At 53.1% G+C, this 26,728-nt stretch overlaps 1 protein-coding gene across 3 annotated transcripts in view; it reads left to right on the forward strand.

Annotated features, from left to right (window-relative positions):
* The first annotated feature begins 6 nt into the window (after positions 1–6).
* The window catches only part of EPHB2 (EPH receptor B2), a 102,821-nt gene continuing 76,099 nt past the window's right edge, over positions 7–26,728 (forward strand). For all 3 annotated transcript variants that reach the window (XM_042831507.1, XM_042831508.1, XM_042831509.1), the window contains exon 1: positions 7–81. In XM_042831507.1, coding sequence (XP_042687441.1) covers positions 18–81 — 64 coding nt within the window. In that variant the 5' untranslated portion in view covers positions 7–17. The remainder of the gene's footprint in view (positions 82–26,728) is intronic.

Raw genomic sequence — 26,728 nt, forward strand, 5'->3', positions numbered from 1 at the left:
CCGGCCCGGAGCGCACCATGGGGCCGTTGTGGTTCTGCTGTTTGCCCCTCGCCCTCTTGCCTCTTCTCGCCGCCGTGGAAGGTAAGGAAGGGGCCTTTCCGGGGCAGAACCCCTCTTTATTATGATGATCGTTATTATTTTACTAATTTTTTTTTTCCTCCCTCTTTCTTCTCTATCTCTCGTTTATTATTATTTATTTAATTCATCGAGGGGTGGCCCTCGGCCCTCCCCCTCCCTCCACGCCGCACCCCTTCCTGGGGGTGTGGGGTGTGGGGGGGGGGAGGGGGGAAAGAAGGAGGGAAGGCGAAGTTTTGGGGAAGTGCTGCCCCAGGTGGAGCTTTTCCCCCCAATCCCGGCCCTTCCCTTCCCTCCGCCATCCCCGTACCGAGGTGGGCATCTCCCACCTCGCCTCCCGTAGGGAACCACCGAGCCCCTCTCCAGGGGATGCTGGGGAGAGGCTTTGGGGTCTCCTTGAGCGAGGCCAAATGCCTCCTCCAACCTCTTCCCCGTAGGGTTCCCCCAGGGCTGAGACAAAGCAGAGGCAGCGGCAGGTGGGTGCGTGGCTGAGGGATGGGTGTGCGGCCGAGGGCTGGATTCCCATTAAGGGCTGGCTGCGTGGCTGGGAGCCCCGTGCCAGATTCCCATTTTGGGCTCCCAGCGCATCGCTTCCCGGCCACGCCTGCAGTGCTGTGGAAGTTGGGGGGCTCCACGGGGCTGAGCTTTGCTGCTGCGTTGGGTGTGGAGGTGGTGGGAGACGTCCGGACCGTGTTTGTCTGGAGCAGTGGATGAGGCACCATTTATTAAGTTGGAGTTTTGGGAGATGACTCATGGGTTGGCCGGCTATACATCGTGATATTTACAATATGGGAGCTTGGCATAAATAGGACTATTTACGTTGCAGCGGAGAGCGCTAGCCAGCTATGCTATTCAAATGAGCATGGTATGGTTTTAATTAGGGGTTGGGGGGATGGGGGGTGATGAGTGTGTTCGTGGGAGCACATGTCCAAGTGGGACGTGTGGCCTAAGCTGCCCGCAGCAGCCACGTTCACAGCTGTGTTCATGCTCAGAGCCCTCAGCCACACTGGGGATGGGGCGACCCATCCTGGGATGGGGGCTGGAAGCCCCCTGTGGGGATGTAGGACTCCATCAGGAGGTGTTGGGTGGTGTGGGGCCGTGCTTTGCTTGGAAACAAGAGGAACGGATTGACCTTCCCATCACCGTGGCTGCAGGGCTGGGTGTGCAGATGCTCGTTCTGAGGGATGGGGAAGGGACGGCTGTGGATGGGGGAGGTCAGCGAGGTGTGGATGTGAGATGTGCTCCCAGCGGTGGGGATGCTGTGGGGTGAGAGCTGAAGGTCTGGTGGCCGTCCTCATCCGGGGTCTGAGTTCCTCACAGGAGGTTCGTTGTGCTGCGTCCTTCTCTGGTGTTACGCGCGTCTTGGGGCTGTGCGAGCCGTGCCCCGGCCTTCCTCTCCTCCTGCAGAGCCGACGCGGCAGGGGAGCGTGGGCTGAGCTCTCTGGGTGCCCCTCTGCTCCATCCTTCCCTTTGGGAGCTGCCATTTTGGGCACAGCGTCCATCTGCTTCTCCCGATGCGCCCCGTCGGTGCGGGCAGTGACTCCAACAGTGGGTGATGACCAAGGGCATGGCGGCTGCAGCCACCTCCTGCGGTGGCAGTGTCGCTGTCGCTGTCTCTGGCACATTCCCCACCATGTCCATGGCCAACGTGGGGAGAGTAGAGCTCATCCAGCTCCGATCTGGTGATTTGCCCAGGGAACGTTCCTCCTGAGCCCTGTTTTCAGCTCTGCTCCAGAGCTTTGCCGTAATGCTGGTAATTTCACTTGTCTCCTCTGTGCCTCAGTTTGCCTAATTACAAGGCGTAAAATAATACAAGCGTCCCTCCCAAGGGAGCTGCGAGGTTTTGTTAATGAACATGACAAAGTGCTTTGGGATCCGTGGTTGAAAGCACAGTGAGAAGGCAGCCTTAGTCAGTGCGCGTGTGTGCACGGTGTTTATTTATCTACATGCTTTATATTTCTTTGTGCACTATAGATTCTTGTGCATTTAGCAAACCTTAATTAGAAACAAAGCCGATAGGGAAGGAAATATAAACAGGAGTGTGCATGGAAATTGGAAGTTGATTACTCTATGGCCGGCTGAATGCGTGTCCTGGGCTCGGGAGGAGCGGCTGTTGGGGTAAAAACGTCTCTGCTGAAAGGAAATGTGAAAAGAACGTGAGACATAAATCAATATGGAAAACAGGGAGGTGGATGACAACGTACATAAAGCAGAGGGTAAGAGTTGCATGCAGTTGTTCAGGCTGTTGCAAGGTATCTATCTATCTGTGGCTGGGAAAGTTCGGGCTTATGGAAGGGAAGTTTTTGTGCGTGTGCGTGTGTTTTTTTTCTTTAAGAAAGAAATTCAAGAACAAAGGAGTGCTGGAAGGGTCTGGATCCCACACCACACCATTGGTAACAATGCTGCTATCGCTGACGGCCCTCTTTGTGCTGCTGCTTGCATGTGCTGCTTGCGTGGCACAGCGTGTCTGGAGCAGGGATGCTTCCAAGGTATCTGGGGGGGGGAAGATGAGGATGGGAGCTGCGCGTTTTAAAATCACACGCCAGGAGAAAAAAATGAAGGCACTCTTCACCCCCTCTTTGGAGTTAACTTTTCGTAAACCTTGCAGTGCTGGCAAGTTTCCCGAGGGCTGGAGGAAAGCCAGCTCCGTGCCAAAAAATGTGGAAGGAGAAATGAGATGGCCCTCCTATCTGTGAGAGCACGGGGCTGTGGGCTCCAAAGCATGGGGTGTGGGGCGGGCAGGGGTCCTGTCGCTGCTGCAAGCTGGAGGCAGGAGCTGCTTGTTCGTGCATAGTTGTCATGGAGTGTAATGTATATAAGACACATGATGCACTTATTGAGCTGCGTGCATGTGCTTGAGATGGGGTATGCTGTGTTCTGTTTGTGTGCTACAGCATATTGTAGTGTTCAAGTGCAGTCTCCCCTCTCGTGCCCATGTGGCCGTGGAGTGACCCATTGCAGGGCTCTTCCACCACCTCCTCCAGCCCCAGAGGCGGGGGAGCAGTGCCAATTAGCTCAGCCCTTGATTTATCTGGTGTTGAGACCGGGCAGGAAACAAATATTGTAAAACTGCACTGAGGTGTGGAGTGGAGACCTTGATTTTGGATCTGCGATACCTCTCTGTGTGCTCTGCCTTCCCCCAGGGCTCCATTCCCTGGGTTAATTTTTGACGAGGTGAATGCTGCATCGCTGGGGCAGTTGGGAGTAGACTGATACACTGGTGCCCAGTTCAGATATCCACATATCCACATAGTTGAGGTTGCAGAGACTCTGCTTCTCCCAGTTGCTCCCAATCCCTGCTGTAATTCCAGATAGGTTGATCCAAGCCCAAGGATGGGTGCTAGAGGGAGATGCCTTGGGGACAGAGCTATAAGAAGCCAGCCATGGGGCCATGGCTTGGAGTGGCACAGCTCCAGTGCCACCCGTGTCCTGAGAGCGCTCCGGAGAAGGACTTGGGGTGATGCAGGTACAGCAGTGCCCTGGGGACGTTACCGAGGGGCTATCTGCCACGGCTGGGAGCAGGGGTCTGCTGTGCTGAAGGATCTGCCTGCACTCGTTGTTTGTGTACACATACCTGCAGCAGATGTAAAGGAGGGTGGACACCGGTGTAACTGCAAAACCTGCTGGAGAAGCTGGGTAAATACTGAGTCCTCTGCTTTCTGCTTTTGTGTGAGCACAGCCGCAGCGGTGATAAATGAGTTTGAGTCCACTGCTCCTGCCCTGACATGCACCCACAGCCCAGCCACGCCACGCTGGGCTGAGAGGTGGGTGCTTGTGTGTGAGCCTGGCTGGGAGCAGGCACAAAGCTGCTGTCCTGGGGAAAATCAGATTTTACTGAAAAGACTCGGTGAGCTCTCATCTTGCTGGAACGCAAGGGTGAAACGTGGCTGCCCATTCCCTGCTGTGTGCAACAGGGAGATCCTCGAAGGCAAAAGTTCAGCAGTGAGATAAGGGGGGAAAGATGGGGCCTCCTGTGATAACAGGCTGACGTGTGCAGGACCTGGCACTCGCAGCAGGGATGTGGCTCTTCGGGGCTTGCAGAGATGCATCAATACCAGGATTTTATATTGCTGTCGTGGGTCTGTGCAGGATGGGAGGTGATTTGTGCCAGGGCGCAGACTCTGGAGCTGAACAGCGTGGAGGTGAGGGAGGACACAAGCAACGCACCGTGCTGTCAGCCCCTCTCTGAATTTCAGTGCTCGTGGATGAGGGAGCGGCGTTTGATCTCTGTTCCCCCTCTGACCTGAGTCGTGGCACTGATTGCCAAATGTTAAGGGAGATTAAACAGGCTGTGAGGGCAGAAAACGCTGCTATAATTGCAGATGGTACTTGCCTCCATCGAAACCGAATAAATGTCACAAAGGGGCGTTATTCAGAAATTACAGTTTTAGTGACTGTGAATAATTGCAGCTCTTCAGAGAGCCCACGAGAGGAGGATCTCTTGATGTAGTCCCGGACCGGCTCCATGGGAGCAGCTGTGCTGCAGCTCAGTGCCGTCTCCAGGTGGGAAGGAGGAAGGGCTGGTGAGCTCCAGAAGTTCATGAAGCTTTATTAATTAGGTCTGATAAATTAAGTTCTTTTCACTTCAAGCCTTACCTTATTCAGGGGCGGACGTCTTGTCCACAAAATCACAGCAGACTGGAGGATAACACTGGAGGCAAAAGGATGTTCTTCAGAATGTGGAAGTGATGTCTAAAAGAGGAAAATAGGAAAACCTATAAACTGTGAAGGGGTGGATGTGAGCCCATATATGGCAGAGTAAGAGGAGTTTTAAGAATAACTTGTGGGAAAGCAAACAAACAAACCCCAAACCAACAGAAAAACAGAGTTGGGAAATCAGAGGGGGCGAAGTTAAAAATAGTCAGAAAAGAGCACTTGGGGACAGCTTAATTTTTCCCCTTCAAAACAGCAGAGTCTTGGGATGGGGGGTTTGCAGAGGGACTGCCCCAATGCCCCGATGAAGTGTCGACGGAGGAGGTCACATTTTATAGAGTAAATGGGGAAAATGGATATTGGGGCCAGAGCAGACAGGGTATGCATGCTGTAAGGAGAGCTCCCTGGGTGATCTTGGTAGCTCCAGACTAGTAATTTCAGAGCAAGGGTGCTCTTATGGATTAAAATCTGCTTAAAGAAGTGGAAACAAAGAGTCATTTTTCCCAATGGATGGGGGTCAGCGTGAGGCTTGTGCTTTGCAATGTATTTATAAGCATGCGAGAGAAGGGTGGGAATTGTGTGGCAAGAAAGTTTGCAGATTATACAGAATTATTCAGGGGGGGTGGAATGGGGTGTTCTTTAAGGTCCCTTCCAACCCAAAGCGTTGTGTCGTAAAAACAACAGTTGTCTTTAAAATATTGTAAAAGGATCTCATGACACTGGATAACCGGGCTATAAAGTGGCAGATTTTACGTAGTCAGCGATGAATGAAAAGGGATTCACATGGAAAAAATTACCCTAAACCCATGCATGCACAGTGGCAGTCTTTAAATTACTTATTAGCATTTTACGAAAGAGATCTTAAAGTCATTGTGGATGGCTCTTTGAAAGCATGGGCTCAGAAGAGGGAAGGGCTGGGAAAGGACAGAGGTGGCTGTACAGCGGAGGTGGATGGACCTGGGATGGGGTGTGTAGGAGGTGGGGATGGGGTGGCGTGTTTTATTTTGCCTCTCGGCGTTGTGTTCTGAAGCGGCACTGAGAGACGGTGGAGGAGGGCACCAATGAGGGCAAAGCACCCTGCTGAAGGCAAAGTGTGGAATTGTAAAATGGCTTGAGCTGCGTGGGACCCAAAAAGCCATCCGGGCCAACCTCCCTGTGATGAACAGGGACCCCACAGCTCCATCAGTGCTCAAAGGGGGCTGTGTTCAGCCTGAGCTGGGCTGTCTGCAGGGATGGGGCATCACCATGGCTCTGGGTGTGGAGGAATTCACATTGCTCTGTTTCGCTCACTGCCGCAGCCGTGGACCCTCGTCATCTCTGTGCGCGGGATCTGAGCCTTACGCAGGGCTGGTGCTGCTGCTTGGGTCTCACCCTTCTTGTTGGGGAACCTCCCAGGGATCTCAGGGTATTTCTGTGTGGAACTCTCTCCTTGTTAATGAGCGTGGTGGAGCTCTGTGGGCTTCTCTAAGAGGGTCTCCCAGCTTACTCAAACCTTGAGGCCTTGAGCATTGAGGTCTGGATGTTTTTCGCACCCCTTGTGCTGCCTGCCCAGCCTGGGGCACAGTGCAGCCTTGCTTTTTTCAGCAGCCTGGGCAAGGCCAGAATCTGTCTGGCAAACACTTCTTAGCATTTTTGTCCGCCCCGCTCCACGTGCCAGTTGTGGGCCTGTTGTGGGGTTCAGGCCTGCTTTAGGTGAGCCGAGGGAGCAGCGAGGCCGTGGCAGGGCCTGCTGCGGGAGGAGCCAGGCTGCAGCGAAGCCTCCGCCATCTGCAGGGCCGCTCCTGGGGTCGGTGCCTTCCCAATCCCTGTGGACCCCAACCCCAAGGGCAGGGGGTAGCGAGGGGCGGCCGGGCATGCGAACGGCCCTGAGGTGTCCAGCAGGGACTGGGAGGTGATTCTCCCCCTCTCCTCTGCTCTTGTGAGGCCCCATCTGGAATACTGCGTCCAAGTGTGGAGCCCGCAGTACAAAAAGACAGGGAGCTGTTGGAGGGGGTCCAGAGGAGGGTCGCTGGGATGATCAGGGGGCTGGAGCAGCTCCCCTATGAAGACAGGCTGAGGGAGCTGGGCTTGTTCAGCCTGGAGAAAAGAAGGCTGCGGGGTGACCTCATTGCAGCCTTCAGTACCTGAAGGGAGCCTACAGAGGGGAGGGGAATCAACTCTTTGAAAATGTTGATACGTGTAGGAAGAGGGGAAATGGTTTTAAGTTGAGGGAGGGGAGATTTAGGTTGGACATCAGGGGGAAGTTCTTTACAGAGAGAGTGGTGAGGTGCTGGAACAGCTGCCCAGAGAGGCTGTGGATGCCCTGTCCTTGGAGGTGTTCAAGGCCAGGTTGGATGGGGCCCTGGGCAGCCTGGTTTAGCATTAAATGTGGAGGTTGGTGGCCCTGCATGTGGCAGGAGGGTTGGAGATTCGTGATACTTGAGGTCCCTTCCAACCCTGGCCATTCTGTGATTCTGTGGAGGGGATGGCATGAGCAGCGTGGGCTCTGAGGGCCAGACAAAGGGAACAATGGGCTCGGCGGCCCCCGTTCCTGGGCTGCCTTGAGGCTGGCTGCCGAGAGCCCGTGGGGTGGGAGAGGAGGGGGTGGCTGTGGGATGGGCAGCGAAGGGCTTGGCTTTGCTCTGCTCCCAGATGAGCTCTGAGGGTCTTCGCGGTGCTCTGGTGTGTGCAGTGAGACAGGGGAGGGGAGAGCTGTCTGGACACGCTGTGAGTCTGAACAATTTCGGCAGGAGGAGGGAGGCATCTCCATCCTCTGCAGCACTGATGCTTGAGGGTCATAGAAAATGTCTGTGGATGGGAAGCATCGCGTGCATCATTGTATGTCTTGAAGGTTCTTGTCGTACAATCATGGAACGGTTCGAGTTGGAGCTCCCCAGCAACGCTCCATCAGTGCTCAGAGCCGTCCAGCTTTGTGTGCCCACAGATGGGGCACCACCACCTCTCTGGGCAACCTGTGCAGTTCCTCACCAACCTCACCGTAAAAAAACTTCTTCCTTAAATCCAATCTAAATCTCTAAATCTTGGAGGTCCTTTCCAACCTTGTGATTCTATGATTCCACGGTTCTCCCCTCTTTTAGTTGGAAACCACTTCCCTGCGTCCTGTCACAGCAGAACCTGCTGAAGAGTCTGTCCCCTTCTTTCTTACAGCCCCTTTAGATTCTGACAGGCCACTCTCAGCTTCCCCCAGAGCCTTCTCCACTCCTGCCAGAATCATTTCTTCTTGGATCCACTGTTTTCTGCTCCCTTCAGTCATGGGACAGTGGCTGGTGCTCCTAGGAAGGAGATGGCAGCGTACTTCGTTGGGGCAGCCAACGACAAGTTACTTGTGTTTGCGCCCAGCGTTTGATTTCTGTGGTGGGCTGTATGGGATGGGAGTGATGTGAATCCCCAGTCTGATCGAGGAGGACAGCGTGGTCCCAAATGTCTGCAACAGAGGGGTGACTGCAGAATGAGGCATAAAGAAAGAGCAGCTCAGGAGAGGTTTGTGCAGCGGTGTGAGCCTGCAGGCTGTGCACACCACATGCTTGGGTGTGAGATAGGCTGGAACACGTGAGGGGTCACATCTTGCTGTGTCGAGGTTATAGTCGCGTTTTATGATTTGCTTTGCTTGTAATCCTGTTTCCAGGCTCCACAACTGTAACTCGGAAACCTTTACCGCGAGCCTCACTTAATAAATCTTTGCCTTGTTTTACTTTTTAAGCCTGCCCTGGTATCAGGGGACAAAGCAAGCAGGAGAAATGCGTGAACTGGGGGCAGCGTGGATGGAATAAAACAAGGTGTAGGAGGCGGCTGGGTGCACTGCCTGCAGGGAGAGAAGTGCTGGCCAGGCTGCAGAGAGTTAATTGTGGTATGCCAGCTTTGGGGAAAGCATTTCCTGCAGCGTGTCTCTCCTGCGGGATCCTGCACCCCACGAGCTGCGTGCTCGCCTCTGCGGAGTGCAGGTGGCGGGTTTTGTGCCTGTTTGCAGCCTTTGTATGCACGCCCCAGCTTGCAAGCTGCATGCGTGCACACTGAGACAGCACCTGCGTTCTGAGTGCAGGCAGACACACGACTTGCTGAGCTCCAGGAGGAAATGCAAGATGGTGATTTGTGCCTGCTTGAGGGGGAGCAAAGAGTAGCTGGTGCTCAAGGCACAGGGATGGATGGCATGGACTTCTCTCCTGGGGACAAAGCCTCACTCCTCTTACCTAGCTTGCAGTGTGCCAGGTAACCCCAGTGTAACTGGGATCTTCTGGGCTTCTCCTGTCCTCAGCACATGTTAGCACTGCTGTAGAGGCTTGGAAAGGATAAACACAGAAGTGTGCTTGATGCCGTGTGGAAATCCCCTGACAGCAGACACATAGCAGAACAGCAGGAGCACTGGCATGGGTTGCAAGAGCAGGCGGTGCCAGCTGCTCCGGAGGGGAAGGAGTGCATGTAGGACTGCTGCTGTACCTTTAGAGATGCTCCAAGTCCTGTGGCCGTGTCCTCGGACAGATGCAGAGCAGTCGGGAGCAGGGTAGGCACAGGGAAGGTGCTAATTAGGATGTTGGCAGTGTTAGTAGGGGTTGGTGTCTGGCTAGTGGGAGGTGTTGCACAGGCAGCGCAGGGGCTGCTCTGTGTCACTCTCAGCATAAATCTCTGAGCAGCTAGCAGGTCTGTGGGTGGGACAAAGGCTGGGGCAGCTGGCTGATGTGGCACAGGTGGCCAGGTCTGCTTTGAGCATCACCTCATGGTGGGGAGATGCCTGTTTCAGGTCACTGTGCTGCACTGATGTGCGCTGTCTTCTCTTCCTGGCTCTTCACCTTCCTTCCACCAGGGCTGTAGTAGAAATGGAGAGCAGAGAAATTGCCAGTGATGCTTTTTTATTTTTTCCCCTGATGTCAAACTCTATGCCTTCAGATTGAATAGCTGCCATGAGATTTTGCTGTGACTGACACCTGTTCTGGCTGGAGAACGACAGCTTTTGATAAACACAGATCCTCTGGAAGCACTGAGCTTGCTGGCAGCTGCTCCCATTTGTCGTCTGGGTCTCCGTGCTTGGGGCTGGCTGGTGTGGCCCAGTGGGTTTGGGGCTGCAGGAGGTTTGGGAGTAGCACAGTGGAGAAATAAGCAATGCCAAAGAGGGACCAGCAGAGCCTGTGCCTCCCAGGTGGGGTCTCATACCAGAGGAAGCAAAGCAGGTCACCCCCAAGCAGAAGTCTTGCCTTGTAATTTGTGTGGCCTAAGTATGACCTGGGCTCCCTTTTGTGGGTGCTGAGCCCTTGGAAAGCTGACCTGGCATTTTCCCATGTGTTTGGGAGGTCCTTGGTGTGTGGGCTATCCAGGGAAAAATTAAAAAGGGGAGTTACTTGGCGGTTGGGGTGTCCTGCTGAGGTCAGCCCTGGGTGTGCCGTCCATTGGCCTTGAATTGCTTGGCAGCCAGAGGTGCTGAGAAGGGCTGGCCCCTTCTGTGGGTCTCCTGGCAGGGATCATCGGGGCTCTAGAGGAGCACAGTCCCCTCCTTTGGGCTCTCAATGTCTGGGTGGTGCTTTGCCTCTTGGCTGCATCTGGGCTTGGGCGTGTGGAGCGTGGGCAGCCCCAGATGTTAAAGGGCTCTTTAGCTTTCCCCTCCTGTCTCTCCCCATCAGAGGGCATCCCTGCTTCCTCAGCCTTCCTCTGACAGCACCCAGCTCCTCCCCAGCTCCGCAGCCGGCAGGTTGTCCCTTGTCATCTCTTATCGTCATCCAGTGGGCTGAACACACTGCATGGATTTCATCAGAGCTCCCATCTCCCGGCACAGGGTATGTCGGGGAGTCCAGGCTCAGTGCGTTGCTGGAGGGATAAACCACACAGATGCTAATGATGGCATTGGAAAACACTCGTGAGCTTCCTCCCGTGAGCTGCAGGAATGTACTGCAGGCTTGTGCTGGACCAAAATTAAACTGCTGGCAAAGTCCCATCCCACATAAAGGGACCGGCTGCGTACTGAGGGGCATGGCCCTTTTCTGAGGATGGTCGAGGCAGGGGTTCAGAGGTTGTGAAGTCTTCCATTGTTATATGACTGTGCAGAAAAAGGGCTTGAAATCAGTGTGCTCCAGAGTTTGGACTGTGAAAGGCCACCACAGGATCACAGGGTTGGCAAAGGCACTCAAGATCATCTAGTCCAAACATCCTCCCATCACCATTACTACCACAAGCTACTAAACCTTATCTTGTAGCACCATGCATGGCCATAGGTCAACAGGAGCCTTGGGAGCCCACCTGGAGCAGGTGTGTGCTGGCCCTGAGGGATGACCTTAGCTGGGTAGCATGAAGGCAACCAAACTGATGGGTGAGTCAACAAAGCAAGAATAAAATAAAGTCTTTCTTCTGTAACGGTTGTATAACAATAAAACGAAACAGGCACTGTGTTGGAACTGCCTGAAGATGCTGGCGTGGTGCCTGCTGGTTCTTACATGTTCTGCTCTCTGAAATCCCACCCACCAGCCCGCTGAAATGGTCCTTACTCATCTGGTGTTCTTAACCCTGCTCCCCAAGCCCTCGTGGAAACGTGGAAGGCTGTGTATGTGATGGCAGACGGGTGTGAGCTTAGGGGTTCTTTTCCCCATTTTACTCAGAATGAAGCCGTCCATTTTGCTATTGGATTTGGTTGGTATCTCAGGATGGAGGCTGTGTGCTGCTTCTAGGGCTGCTGCTGGGAGAGAAGGATGTGGAGCCCCGTGACGCCCGAGTGCGTATTTTTGCAGGAGCCATGGCATCTCCTGTATCCAGCTTCTGGTACCCAGAATGAGTCCTGGGGGAGATCATCCTTTGTACAGTCCTGGACTGTGGCTTGAGATCAGCACAGAGGCTGCCACGCTGCTTTTATTTTGGTCTCTTGAGACAGCAGAAGCTGTCGGAGGTGCGAGCAGTGATGCTTGCAGCGGGAGCAGCCGTGTCACCGATACGGCAGCAGGGCCCAGCGGTCTTTAATGCTTGGAATAGTTTTCTCCCTTGCATTTGCAGGGCTCCGACAGGGATGAGACTTGCTGGTCTCCATGGTTTTATGTGCCATGGGACTGTGCCAACAGTTTAATCACAGCTGAACCCTCATAGAGCAGCATAAAAAATGTTGTAGTTGGGATTAGGTTACCCATCCTTCCTATAAAAGACTCTATAAACAGTCCATCAAGCCCAAGAATTCCTCTGTTGGCTGTGAGGTCCTTTGCTCTTAATGGGTCTGGCATTTGCTTTGACTAAGTCTTTTGGCGGGGGGGAGGAGGCAGCGTGTTAGAGAAGCCCCCAAAGAATGGCTTTTCTGCTTGCATTAGTGGGGGAACCCAACTGGGCTGACTTGGCAGAGGCGGTGTTGGATGTCAGTAGAGCTGGCTGGGGCTGCAGGGGGTAAGAGGCAGTGGTGACAAGCCCAGAAGGCACTGACAGCAGCAGCTGCTCCCTCCCCATTGCTAGGGGATTTTTCAGGATGGATTTGCCATTTGCTGGGGCACTGGGGAGTGCTGCCTACCCGTGGGGTGGGCAAGGGCCTGCGAATGTCCCTTTCCCATCTTCCAGCACACCTCCAACCTTTTTTTTTTTTTTTTTTTTTCCTCTGCCGTAGTTTTTCTGGGTAATTCTTTACGCAGAGAGTGGTGAGGTGCTGGAACAGCTGCCCAGAGAGCTGTGGATGCCCCGTCCATCCCTGGAGGTGTTCAAGGCCAGGTTGGATGGGGCCCTGGGCAGCCTGGTTTGGCATTAACTGTGGAGGTTGGTGGCCCTGCATGTGGCAGGGGGGTTGGAGATTCGTGATCCTTGAGGTCCCTTCCAACCCTGGCCATTCTGTGATTCTGTAGTTTGAGCAAGTGCCCCAAAACTTTTGAAAACCCTAAAGCACAGTGTGGGCTCTGAGCAGCGTCTTTGTAGCAATTCCAGTGTCACCCTTGCGGATGATGCCTGCTGTTAAGAGCCCCCATTCAGTAGCACTTGGCAAAATGCACGTGGTGGAATGAACAGGTTGGATGTTAGGAATTCAAGTTGGATGTTAGGAAGGAGTTCATCTCAGAAAGAGAGGTCGGGCACTGGAACAGGCTGCCCTCCCCGCCAGTGGGGTTGATATCCCTTGGAGGTGTTTAAGGAAAGGGTGGATGTGATTTAGTGGGTGATATTGGCTGTAGGTGGATGGTTGGACTGAATGATCTTAGAGGTCTTTTCCAGTCTGAGTGGTTTTTACAGTGGTCATGCTCCTGCTCCTGGAGCGATGGAAGGGAAGGAAGGGTGGCTGTTTCTTCAGTAGTGCCCTTACAGCTGTTTCTCAGCTCTGTGTCCACTTTTCCAGGTGATTGTGCAGGGGGAACTCCTGTCCTGCTGTGCTGGAGCTGGGCAGGAGGTGAGGGATGTGGGAGCTCTCCCTGGCTCCCTGTCCCTTTGTCACTTGGGCCACCTGGAGTTTTCCCTGGCTGGTTTTTACTTCTGCTGACCCCCAGCAGCAGTGCCTGTAGGAGTGTTTGCATGACAAGCCGAGCTTTTGGGGCATTTCCCAACATGCTTTATATTATTTATATACTCATGCCCCTGCCCCAGCTTGCCTTAGAGAATGATTTGATCAATTGCAATACTGGCACAAAAATGATAGTGGTAGTGTAAGCTGCTGGGAAGACCCCCTCAGACAGAACCCTGCAGAGGGCAATTCAGTCCACCTGTCTAGGATGGCTTTTTTAGATCTTCCTGCTTGTCTTCCGAGGCTCTTCTCTCTCTGTCGTTACTATCTGTAGAAAATTAACAACTCCATTAGAGCAGAAGCATTATTTTTCCATATGGCTCACATCAGGGGAGGTGAATCCCACATCCTTTACCTGAGGATGCTCTGCGAGGCTGGGACAGCAGCAGATATTTCAACATGAGTTTCCTTCATCCCTCTCCAGCTGTAAGGTGAAAACGAACCCGGGGCCAGATCCTGCCGAACCCTCTGAGGTTGGTGGAGCTTCAAACAGCTGTATGAAACCTGCCAGTTAATCAGCTCTTAATCCCTTCAGCATGTTTTTGGGATGGGAGGAGTGCTGCTCTGCGTCCCCGTGCCCCTGTCACGCCTCCTGGTTCAGCTCTCTGAAAGCCTCTTGCTTCTACACGGTTACCCTCACCAATCAGACTTGTAATCTCAGTGAAGAATGAAATCAGATTTGTTTGACAAGATGCGTTTCCTGTAGAAGTATGTTGACTGGTGCTAATTATACTCCTGTTCTTTAATTCTTTATGATTTGAATTACAGCAGCGTTTTCATTATTTTCCCAGAAGTGATTTCAGCCTGAGCGAGACCTTGAGTGCTCACGATTTCACTGCTTTGTGATCACAGTGCAACTGCTAAACGTGATGTTAAAATCATAGAATCTCAAGGCTGGAAAGGACCTCTGAGGTCATCCAGTCCAGCGTCCACCTCCCACCAGTATTGCCCACTAAACCGAGGCCCTTAGTGCCACATCTAAATGTTTCTTGAACACCTCCCGTGACTCAACCCCCTCCCTGCACAGCCCGTTCCAGTGCCCAACCACTCTTTTGGAGAGGAAATTTTTCCTGGTTTCCAACCTGATCCTTCTTTTGGACAGAGATGCCCTTATTGTCTTAAGGGCTCACCAGCTTTCCTTAACCCTTCTCCTGTTCATCGTTTCATGGAATGGCTTAGGTTGGAGGGGACCTTAAAGATCATCAAGGAGACACTGGAAGCACGGGACTGGAAATAACTGGGTAGATTTGCTCCACTGCCCACTTTCTCATGCCAGCACTGGAGGAGGTCCGTGGAGCTTTCTTGTGTTTTTTTTCCAATTAGAAGTTAATGACTAGTCCCAGAATCTGATTTTTCTATCTATTGTGGAGATGTCTTACAGGAATTTCATGTGGCCATGGTTCCTTGGGCTTGCTTATGAAAGCGTCGCATCTGAAATGTCCAGAAATGAAAATAAATGATTGCTGTTGGCCTCTGATAGCCTTGTCTGTGTAGAAATGAGCTCAGTTGTGGTCTTGATGCATTCATTCAGGTTGTGGCCAAAGGCTTATTTATTTTCTGGGGGCTTCCAAATGGTGTTTGTGATTTTTAGAAGAATTGCAGTCAAGCAATCCTTAGGTTGCTCTGTATGAGCTGAGGAATCCTTCTACTAACGGGAGGCATCAGCCCTGTTGTCCTGACAGGCTGTGGAGATCGCATCCTACCTTCCTAATAAATACACAGACATGGACATTGTTTACAGACTGCTACAAAGGACTGCAGCAAAAGAAGCTCTGATTGTATGCAGAGCGAAAAAGTAGATGTTTCTCTTGCTTCTTGGTTGACTTTGCTTGGAATTTTTCTAAGATCTGGGAAATTATTTCAATTGGAGCATTGGAGGAAGGCATTTCAGGTTTGGCCTGTCCTCCCTTTGGCCAATGCAGACTGTGATCACCAGTGCTGGGCCAGTTACTTGCTTCCAGTCCAATGATTCAGCCCTCTTTTCACATCATTATGAGGTATGAAATTGTAGACCTCGGGGTCTTTAATGTACTTTGTGCATTAAAATTATGTAACGAGCCTGTCCTCACCGATTGCAGGGCATGGCACAGTGTAATGATGACAGATATTGACAGGTAGCAGAGGCACCAGCGTTTCAAAGCGGTGTGGGAAGCAGGAATCTGGTGGTGGGAGCCGAGTTGTTGGCTCTGTGTCCATCACATACATTTGTTGGTTTCTCACCAGGGAGAATCTCTGGTGGTTTGGGACTGTGAGAGTACAGTTCACTTGATACATTGCAGCTGGTTAAGGAAAAAGAGTCATTTTAGCATCTGCTGAAATCATGCCCCGTCCTTGGATGTGTCCAGTGCCGTGGATGGGGCCCTAGGTAGACTGATCTGGTGGTGGGCAACCAGCCCACGGCACAGTGCTGGAACTCAGTGATCTTTCAGGTCCCTTCCAACCTGACCCACTCTATGATTCTGTATCCACGAGCATGCTGTTAGGACAGGAGACTCTGCCTTATCCATGCCTTGCTGTCTTTGCACATCTGCTGAATCTTGGCTCCATAACACAATGAAGAGAAAGCAGTGCATTTTCTTGTTGTTGGTGGTGGTTTTTTTCCCACCAGCTAAGTTGTAATACTAAACAGATGGGCATTGTGGGGTAGGCAGAAGGGGTTGTGCTGTCAGTGGGATGGGGTTCCTGCTTCCGTGGATGGTTAATGTGGAGATAGGTCGTAATGACATGGGAGAGCCTTTCCCAGATGGTATTTCCAACCAAGCTTTCTGCGGACAAAATTCAGAACCGTGTGTTGAAGCTCAGCTTGCCAAAAGAGGAGGACAGAATCAGGGTGGCAAACTGGGATTTGGATGAGAGAGTGGCTTGTGTTGTTGTGTAGGTGCCATTGTGCTGGGGAAGTGATTGGAAGCAGTGCTTGCTCAACCAGAAGGCCAAAGTTTTTCATCTCCATCAGTAAAACCAGACATCTCCATCTTTGATTAGAGTAGGAAATGGTTTCCATATCTGCTGTCCCTGTCCCTGAGTCTGAGCAGTGATGGGTGGCCGTAGATTTGTCCGGTCAAATCCTAGAAACCTCTAGTGCTGGAGATCCCCCACCTCCCTGGTGTTCCACCTATCTGAGGAAGCAATATCATTAACAATCCTTTAATAACCAACCTGAGCCTCTCAAGCACAGACTGCCCAGGGAAGTGGTGCAGTTCCTGAGCCTGGAGGTGTTCAAGAACTGTGGAGATGTGGCACTGAGGGTTTCTTGGGCACTATTGGTGGTAGGTGGATGGTTGGACTGCGTGATCTTAGAGGTCTTCCCAACCTTTATTATTCTATGATTCAGAGTCACGATTTATGTTTTGAAGAGGTCTCCAGTGGGTCAAGATGCTGATGCTGGAATCATCCGTTGTTCTTGCTTTATGGGATGAAGTAGTCACTGTTCTGACTTTTATGGGACCGTGTGCCTTCTGCGCAGCAGGGCGCTGATGAAAACTGTGCATTCCTGTTATTTCCTTCCAACCTTACCTTTAGGAAGTCGCATATTTCTAAGAACGGTCAATTTCAGGTTTTAAACCACATCATTGTATTTTCTTCTTTTACTCTGCTCCAAATGTTGGTGGTATGGAAAAAACATTGAACAGTGGCAGCAATTCCATTTGGCCATGGATCCTCATGGCCTCAGAGACCCTATCCTCGATGCCTGGGGATTGAATGAAGTATCTTGGAGGAGGTGGGAGAGGAGCTAACCCGTGAGTTGATTTGAGTAAGGCACGGCGCAGCGCTCCTGCTGTGCATGACACCCAGGATACCTTGCAGAAGTAACGCTGAGCAATGTAAGTGTGTCTTAGTTTCAGCAGGTGGATCTGGACCTGAAGCAATGCTCCCTCCATCCCTTCTCCCAGCCGTGCGCCGATCCCTCGCCATGCTGCAGCAGGGCTTTTTAATAGCCGTTACTCTGTGAAATCGGAAGGATTGCCGGCTGTGAAATACAAATGATATGTACTAAATGCTGTGTAATGGATTCCACTTGAATCATTTTGTGACTGTGTGTTTCTAATAAAAGGCTTTGGGAGCGAGGCGGGCTCTGGCTGGCAGCGGGGCTGAGCAGCGGAGCGGCTGGGTGCTGTGGGCATTGGGGCCAGCTCCGAAATGCTGGGAACAAATGCCAAGGAATAAACACAACACAGCAGTGCCCTTTGCTGAGGGCTCTTGGTGCTCTGTTTTGCCAGGGTAACGTGCGGCTTGGGGGAAAAGGACAGCAGCAGGACTGGCTTTTCATTATCAGGGGACATGGAACTATGTATGGGAACATGCGTTGTCTCCTTTTGCCTAGGTTGGCAGGAATCATCACAGAATGGCTTTAGGATGGGAGGGACCTTAAAGCCCACCCAGCCCCACTGCCATGCTGTGGGCTGGTTGCTGCTCCCTGGATTGCCCAGGGCTCCATCCATGGCCTTGGGTACCTCTAGGAGTGGGGAACCCACAGCTCTGGGCAGCAGTGCCCTCTGGTTACAGAATTCTCTTCCTAACATTCAACCCAAATTTCCCCTCTTTCAGTTTACAGCCATTCCCCCTTGTCCTGTCAATGGATAAGAGATGATGGGAAGAGATTGTGCAGAGTCCTTTAGTGCGTAAGAAGGTATGTGAGTAGCACTTGGTGCTTTCAAACTGAGGGATGGATCTGTCACCCTTAAAAGTTTTTACCAAGGTAAATGGGGTTCTCCATTTGTGTATAATTCAGCAGCATGCAGGGAGGTTCCTATGGTGGTCCAGGAATAAGATCCCCAGCAGCAAGTTTGGCAAATCCCACTGTGTGTCTGGGAGCAAACGTCAGCTTTGAGGCAGGGAATGCTACCTGGGAAGTCTTGGGCTTCTGTGGTGCTTTCCCCTGGTTTGAAAGAGTTGATCAGATCATAAAATCCTAGGACCACTGAGATCATCTGGTCCAACCTTTGACCCCTAAGATGTTGCTTATGAAAGCAGGGCAAATCAGTGTTTGATTTTTGGGGGGGAAAGGGAACCTAACCCTGGATGTGGGGTTTGCTTCTGGTGTCTGCATCCAGAGGAGAGTCAAAATGAAGACACCATGGCTCAGTGGAAAACCTGCCTGTTGTTCCTGCAGATGAAGGAGTGTCTTCTGCCTTGTCTGCTGGTACTGGCCTGGAGGAAAGGTTGTTAATAGTGAAAGTCTGCTTAATTTAGCAGGGCAGGACTCTGTGGCTTGGAAGCTGGACTAATTCAGGCTAGTAGAGGAGCATGTTTTTAATAACGTGTCTAATTAACTGTGCAGCAGCTCACCCAGGATGCAGTCGATACGCTATTGCTGGTAATCTGTAGATCAAAGGTGACTGATTTCTCGTAAACCCATTTTGACCCCCACGGCTCTTCCCTCTGGCTGATGCCGTCCTGTCTCCAGCATCCATGGGCACGTGCTGGGCCGCGGGGCTGGGCAGGCAGTCCCCTTTCTGGCTTTGAAATGTGCGAGCCTGCAGCAGCAAAAGCCCATTCCTTTTGTTAGAGCACTCCTGGAAGAGCTGGATGGCTGTGCCGGGGCGGCACAGGGCTCCAACCTGCCACAAAACAGAGCCGGGGAGGGCTTTCCATCCCGGGAAACTTAAAAGCAATATTGGATGCTTCCTTCTGAAAAGCTCATCTTTAAATAAACCCGGGGAAGCCCTTCGGCCCACGCTGGGCAGCGTCAGACCAGATGTTCGCGCTTCACCCGACTGACCTCTGGATCGATGGAGCCGTGAGCCGCTCTTTGTTCGCCCGCCGCCGCGCCGGGACACCCGCTGCCATGTGGAGGACAACAGGCCCAGTCCAGACAGCCAGCAGCCCTGTGGCTCCTGGGGGGCTCCTCGGCCCCCAGAGGCTGATTTGGATGTCAGTCCCTGCTGGGGTGCAGCACCATCCGTGTAGTGAGTGCTGACGGGCTCTGCGTGTTGGAACGTCACCAGGTGCTCTGCTGCATCCCAGGTGCTGCGTGTTCGGTGGTGGCTGAGCTGTTCGGTGCTCTCTTCTGTCATCTGTTCTTCTGTGATGCAAAATATTGCTGTTCTCAAGGCCTTTGCTGAGCCAGGAGCACCGGGCAGTCCCCTAAGCAAGGCAGGGATGTCTCAGCGTGGAGCAATTTTAGGACTTTCTCACATGAGTGACCCCGCTGGGTAAATCTGTGATATTTGAAGGGGAAAAAAAAAATATGAGAGGGAGAAGTCACTGAAGATCAGATCTTGTTTTACACTTGGCCAGCGACTCTGTGGTTGAAAACAGATGGATGTCAGCAGCTACCACCCCCACGTGGCACAGCATGGCTGTGACCTGCAGGAGTCCCTGTCCCATGCCATCCCATTCCATGCCATGCCATGCCATCCCATGCCATCCTATGCATCCCATCCCATCCCATCCCATGCATCCCATCCCATGCCGTCCCATGCCATGCCATGCCATGCCATGCCAAACCATCCCATCCATGTATCCAGAAGTGCTGCACAGGCACTGCTGCTCCCCCATAAGCCCTTTGTGGATACTTTCCTAGTCTCCCCATTCCAGAGATTTGTTCCTTGTGGCTCTCCCAGCCTTTGCTGAGGATGTGTGAGTGGGTGAGGATCTGCATGGGGTCCTTCTTGGGGATGTTGCAATGTGGAGACAAGGGGAGGCCACTGCTTGAGCTTGGGCAGCTTTAAAGGACAGTTTTACCAAGTTCTTCAAATCCATGTACTGTGAATCAGAACTGCAACAAGAGTTAATTATTTCCTCCAAGAGGAGTAAACAAAGGGTCAGCCAACAGATTTTTATTCGTCTATAAATCTCCAGCAGTGTGAGCAGATAGAGGGCCGTGCTGGGGGGTGGCAGCAGCCCCAGGGCCTCTGCTCTGCAGGCAGGATGCAGCAGGAGGTGGTGGAAGAACATGATGTCCTTCTCTGGTGGGAAAGCTGCTTCCTGGAATCAAAGTGTTTTTCACTCAAAGAGCCTTTTTTCACCTCAGCCTGGAGCAGACAGCACCCAGTAGTGGGTCGCAAGGGAGATATCGGGGGGGGTTTCCAGCAGGATGGGTAGATTCCAGCACCGTGTCATAGTGCCCAGATGGCAGCCTGTCCTTACAGCTCTGCTGGGCTTGGGGATGGCAGGAGGCTGGTGGTCACCTGGGCTCAAAGTCCTACAAAGGGGGAGAAAACGCATCCACGTGAGCCCTCCACCCTCCTGGTGGCTCCAGAGCAGCACCAAGGAATGGCTGACGGTCAAGTCTTCTTCTTTTTGTGCCTCCAGGGGTTTGGTGCGTCCCTGCATAAAAGATCTTCTCCCATTGCACCTGTGGGATTCGAATCTGGATTGCAGCAGCAGAGAGAGGATGCACTTGCTGCTCCCTCACGTTTTCCTCCTGCAGGCATTGATTTAAAAGTTGGCTTCATGCTGAATAGGGAATTCAGGGGATGCTGCATTCCCTGCACAAGGCTCTTCCCTCAGTTTCCCATCTCGAGGCTGTCAGGTAACGCCTCGGTCGCTCTGCACACTACATTTTGGGAGCGTGTTGCTTTTCCAACACTCAGACAGCAAGCACTGAGCTCTGCATAGCTGTAGGCACTTGATGCTCTGAGGATGCAGCGTCACACTCAGTGGCCATCAGTTTCTGTTTGTGGATCCCCCAGTGTTCCCACCGTGTGCCCTATCAGGAGCACTCAAGGGTTGCATGCACGCTGCTTCCTTGCAGGGTTTGCATTGCTCTCAGTCCCAGATCCTCCCTCCCCAATGCTTGCCGTGTTATTCTACCTCCTGGCTGCTCCACTGATGCCTCAGGGTCTCTCATCCACCAGCATGGACATGCATCAGGACTGTGCCTTCTCCACACTTGAGCATCCCTGTGAGCTCACTCTGATTTTGTTTGCTCTCCACGTGTTTAAAAGCTCTGCTATCTCTCCTTTACATTTGCTGGCGTTTTCATGGCTACGTTAACTTCCTTTAGTCTGCATTTTATAACTGCTAATTTACTGCTGCCAACTTCCCCCTATTTTTAATTTATACAATATGTTTATTTTTACTGCGTTATTTTCTTTTATTCGAAGCCAAGGCAATTTTTAACGAAGGGTGCCTTCTTTTGTGATGGCAGATTTATGAGATTTTTGGCAAAGCCTTTGTAAGCCAGCTCTAATTACTCCTCATTGTTTTTGTTTACATTTTTTCCCTAATCAATTTTTTGTTAATAATCCCTTTCAACTTTCAGAAATTCCCCCCTTTGCACCTCGGAGCGTGTTTCTTATTGGTGGGTGCAGAAATCTGTTCCCCCATATGTGTGATCAGATTCTGTCTGTCTGTACCTAAGCAACTGCTCATCCCCGGTTCATTGATCTGCTCATCTTCAGCTGTCAAAATGAGGTTTGTGCTGTGATTGCCCACATTGATTGTGGTATTTCTGTGTTGGAAACGAGTCTCCTTAAGTGTCAGTGTCTCCAGGAATATCTCCCAGCAGCAGCACGCGCTCTCCACCATCCCCAAGGGAGGTTCCCTGCCTGATGCTGCTCCGTAGGCTGTTCGCTTCTTCTTCAGGCTGATTTGCAGGCTTGCAGAAACATCTCCAGGATGCTTTCACTGCTCTTGCGCTGGTCTGCAGCCCCTTGAATTCTCAGGGCAGCCCTTTCAGGGTATGGCAGCTTTGCAGGCAATCCCACAGCTGATCCATGCCTGCTTTGGGGCTGCTCCTTTCCTCCCTGTTCTCGGGGACGTCTCACTCTGTCAGGTGGTGTCCCTGGGCTGATCCAACACACAGAGCTCCCGTGGGCTGTCCTGTGTGTGGAACTTGGCTTCCCACTTGGGAAACACACTTGGGAGTGGGGAGCAAAAACAGGGCCCTTGTAGGGACCTCTGCATGGGAGATGGTCCTCCCCACCCCATCCTCTTGGCTGTCTCTATGCTACGGAGAATAAAACCATAGAACCATGAAGGATGGACAAGACGGCCAAGATCATCCAGTCCAACCCACCCCACCGTGCCCGCTGACCACATCCCTCAGTGCCACATCTCCATGTTCCTTCAGCACCTCCAGGCCTGGCGATTCCCCCACCTCCTGTGCCAATGCATCACCACTCTTTCGGAGAAGTTTCTCCTAATATCTCCAACCTGGAGGAAGGCTAACCAGATTCTGCACGGTGAGCAGTGCTGATGGATGGAGCTCGTTGCTTGGGCACCAGCACCAGCCTCACGCCATCCTGTGGCGTCTGGGTTCATCCCGCTGACAAGGGCAGTTGAATGAGTGCGTAGTGAAAGAGGAAGCCCCTCTCTGCGGTGAGGTATTGAAGATGGAGTTTTCCCAAGGGAGGAAACATTTGCAGCTCACTAAAAATACCCATTGCTAACAGCTGCCGTCTCTGACATCGCTTTATCTGCGGCGCTGGAGCCTGCGGAGATGCGGGGTTCACATTTCTGGCGTGGCTGCATGCTATCCCCCGAGGACACCAAGGCAGAGAGATGCTGTCTTCAACGCCATCCTTGAGAGCAGCGAGAAACGAGTCAGCCTGGGAGCACTGCACCAACTCCCTGCCAGGGATTTCGGGAATTCCTGCGTCAGTCCCATGGGCTGGGAGCCCAGTTCGGAGCCCCCCACTGCCAGGGCTGCCTGGGGGGCACGGTGCACCCCTCCACAGCTCGGCACAGACGGGCCTACAGCTGGCTCCTCTGAAGCTGTTCCCACTTTGGGCTGCCAACCAGAAGCAAATTTACAGCCTGTCAGTAAAAACAGTGAAAAGAGGGAAGACTTGGCTGGCAGGTGAGCGTGTGGAGCCAAACACGCAGCGGAGAGCATCCGCCCAGAGTGAGGGTGCTCTGGCACACGTCAGGTGCTGTTTGGTGCTCTGTGTTTGCTGGAGGACACTCCATCCCTGCTTGTCATGCTGCTTGTCTCAGGGCCAGCAAGGTGAAGATGGGAGCTTTGCAGAGCATTGCTCTTAACTCCAAGTTGCTACTGCCAGAACAGAAAGTATCTCCTTTCCTGGCTTGCTTTGTGTCCTCTGAAACAGCCCGTCTGTGACCTGGCTGCCTGCACAGTGCATCCCTGTCACCTCCCTGCAGCACCCTGGAGCTGTGGGTGCTCAGATCCCACCAGCACAGCTCCTCCAGGCTCTATTTTGGGCATCCCCGTGCAGTGGGCAGCTGCCAGCTTGCTTTGCAAGGCTTGGTCATGAAAGGGGCTCACCAGGTTAGTGTGCTGGTGTGCTGTAACACAGCAGGGTCTAATCTTGCTCTTCAGTTCTCCCCTTCTGGGCCCTGGTCTTGCTTCCATGCTCCCCTCACACCCGTTGTGCCTGTTCTCTGTGTGGCCCTGCCTTAACAAGCCAGGCACAGGGCTGTGCAGCACAGCTGCACGTCAGTGCATGGTGGTGGGGCTTTTGCTGGAGCTTTGGCTGTATTTGGAGATAATATCTTTCCCCCATAAATGTTATTACCCTGTATATGTTCGGGTGGGGGGGAGGAGGGGTCACCATCTGTGTTTTCCAATAAAAGCAAATTAAAATTGAAGCCCATTAAGGACAGCTCGATTGGGATGCTGAGCAGGGCTCCACAGCCTGCTGGGAATGAGTTGCTTCCAGCCTGTGCCACCACGCAGCGTGACAAAACCTCATTTAGTGCCAGTGGTGCTGGGAGGTGTGATGGGGCTCATTGCACACACCTGAATTCGGGCTGGGGTGGCTGGGGATGCTGCCCCATGGGGAAGAGGATCCAGTGCTGGTCAAATTCAGTGCCCCCAGGCTCACGCTGCTCCTCTTGGTCCCACATCAGTGCTTGTTGCATCAGATGATGAGAGAGCTTAGCAGACAAAAAGGCTGGATGTCATGCAACAGCCCAGCATGTGCTGCTTCACTGATGCTGCTACTCAGTCTCTGGGCTTTTTTGGTCTCCCGAGGTCACCCTGCTGCTGTTCCCAAGGCACAAATACTTGAATGGAATAGAGGATCATGTGGGGCCTGGGGTGTTGTGGGGGAGCTGAGCTCTGGGTGCCTGGGTGGTGCAGCCCTGCAACTGCAGCTTGTGCCAGCCAGCCTTAGGGCATGAAGCAGATTATAGTGTTGTAAAGCTGCTCTCTGCCACAGGTGCTGCAGCCAGGAGCCAGCCAGGACATCCACTGCTGCACAGCAGTGGGAGAAAGCAGGAACCGATGGCCAAGGGCTTGGTCAGGGCCAGGCTGTGTGATGGCTGTGCCACGCCATGAGCAGTACCAGGGCAGTGGGTGATGGAGGTTCCAGCTTCTCAGGGGACAGAACAACTGCACAAAGAGTTAGCAGGCATGGGGCCTCCATCCCCAGAGCTCTGCGGCTCCTGGTGAGGAAGGAAATGCCAGGGGGACACAGCTGCACCCTGCCCTTCTGGGCCAACGTGGCCTACCTGTGTCCTGCCCTTACTGGGCTTGCCCTGTTGGGATGGAACAAGAAGACATGGGCAGGGATGAGTCTTTGCTTACCCCCCTGCAACGTGTCCTGCAGACAGTGGGGTTGGTGCAACTTGCAGAGCCCGAATCATCAGTGCTGACAGTAGCAATGGCTGCTAAACGTCTGCATCTGTGCCTTCTCTGTGTGGCTACTGCATTCCCGGGAGCAGCAGGAGGGCCTCTGCTCACTGGCATTTAGCATCTGCATTGTCTCTGCTTGCAGCCTGCCCTCGGCTGAACTCAGACCACCTACAAACAGCGGCTCCTCCTGGGGAAGATGCTACCAGCGAGGGCTGCAGTCCCTGGTGCTGCTGGAGCAGCTTTCTGGGGGCTCCAGTGTGGTTATCAGGTTTCTGCTGACTGCTGGGCCAAATGGTGGCAGGAAAGCAGGAGCACCGTGTGGGCAGTGATGGCTCTGGGCAGCCTGGCAGCCAGGCTGAGCGTGATTATCATCCGCAGCCAGCCTAACCTGCATCTTCAACAGAGCCCCAAGCCTGAAAGATCCCAAAATCTGAGCTCCTTGTGGAGCCCCAGCCTCTCTCAGTCTTCCCAGGTGCCGGAGCCAGGCTGTATTCCTCCTGAAAAGTGAGTGAGCTGGGCAGCTCTGTCTGGCAGCATTGCTTTGTATGGATGGGTTAATTGGAAAGCAAGATGTGCTTGGATGACCTGCAGTAATTGGGCTTGTCCCCACTTTTAGGGGGGTTTCCTACTGACTTTAAGCTTTCTGGCAATGGAGCAGCCAGCACCATGCATGGCAGTGCCTGCGATCCCTTTGGATGGTGGTGGCTGGAGAGGCCATGGGAATGCCCACACAGCATCAGTCGGTCCTGGGTTTTGTCCCCTGGGGATGAATCCAGTTATGCAGACACACAGAGGGTGTGAGGGAGCAGGGAGTGGGGAGAGAGACTTGTGTGGGAGTGGGGAAAGCGCAGTTCAGCCCAAGGCAACCGCTGTTATACTGCAGAAAAATGCAGGGGTGGTGCAGAGCTGTGGTGGTGCAGGCAGGCGCCCTGCAGGTCTCTCCTCATGGGATGCCTGCCCTGCCTGAACATCACAAGGAGATGGGTGTCAGCATCCCAGTGGACACAGCTGAGCCCCATTCTTTCCTGCTGCTGCCTCTGGGGCTGGCTTCTGCTCCACAGGGGCTCCAAAAAGTTGCAACACCTTTCCCTTGCTAGAACTGTGCAATATCTCCAGGGTTCCCCTTCTTGCCTGTTAGCCCCCAGGAGGCTGAATGTGAATGGGTGATGGAGATGCTGGGCATTGCCTCTGTTTATGGACCTCACTATCTATTGGACCTGATTTCTCAGGGAAAGGCGCTGAAAAACAGAATACCTGCCTGCTGCTGTGTTCTCGCACACTGGGACTGCCAGCACAACTCGCTCCTGCAGCACAGCATGGCTGCCCTTGGGGTTTCCTTTGGGGCTTCAGGCCCAAGGCAGGATGCGGGCAGTCCCCATCCCGGCTCAGTCATTGCTTCGTCTCGCTCCCTATCAATCACTCTCCCTCTTGGAGTTTAAGTGGATCCCTGAGTGAAGTATCCAAAATATCCTGTAGCCGCCGGCTCACAATGCAGCGTGCTGTTACTGCGCCAGCGGGTCGGCCGGGGGGGATTGGGTTTCAGTTTGTTCCGCTGGCCATCGGCCAGGCAAAGCAAAGCTCGGTGCTGCAGGGAAAGGCCACTGGGTTTGCTCAGCCCCTCTTAGCTCTTGCTGGCAAAAATATTATAATAAGGCTCCAGTAAAGCACAGGAGGCAGAGAGGGGCCTTTCAACTTCTGGAAGGATAAATAGATCTGCAGCAAGGGCTCTTTGGGGCGGGGGGACAGACGGGTTTCTCATTAACCGCCCCTCCTGTGTAGGGATGCGGTGGCTGCGCGTGAGGCCAGGCTGGAATGGCTGTTCCAGGAGCACGTGTGCCTGCATGCAGCAGCTCAGCGTTCTGGGCTGTAGCACAGAGCCTCATCCAGCCCCACTTTGGTGTCACTCCAGCATGGGTTCATCTGTTGGGGTGTGTTACTGTGGGAGATGGTGATGAGGCAGTCTGACCTGTCTGTGCCTCGATTTGGGATTTTGCTCCATCGTTGATACTCGGGCAGCTTGTTGCCTTTGTATGTCCAACACTGAGCGCAGAATCACAGTATGGCCTGGGTTGAAAAGGACCACA

Source organism: Centrocercus urophasianus, unplaced genomic scaffold (genome assembly GCF_019232065.1).
Source record: "Centrocercus urophasianus isolate 14NV4802_14NV808 unplaced genomic scaffold, USGS_Curo_1.0 seq_36, whole genome shotgun sequence".
Taxonomy (NCBI): Eukaryota; Metazoa; Chordata; class Aves; order Galliformes; family Phasianidae; genus Centrocercus; species Centrocercus urophasianus.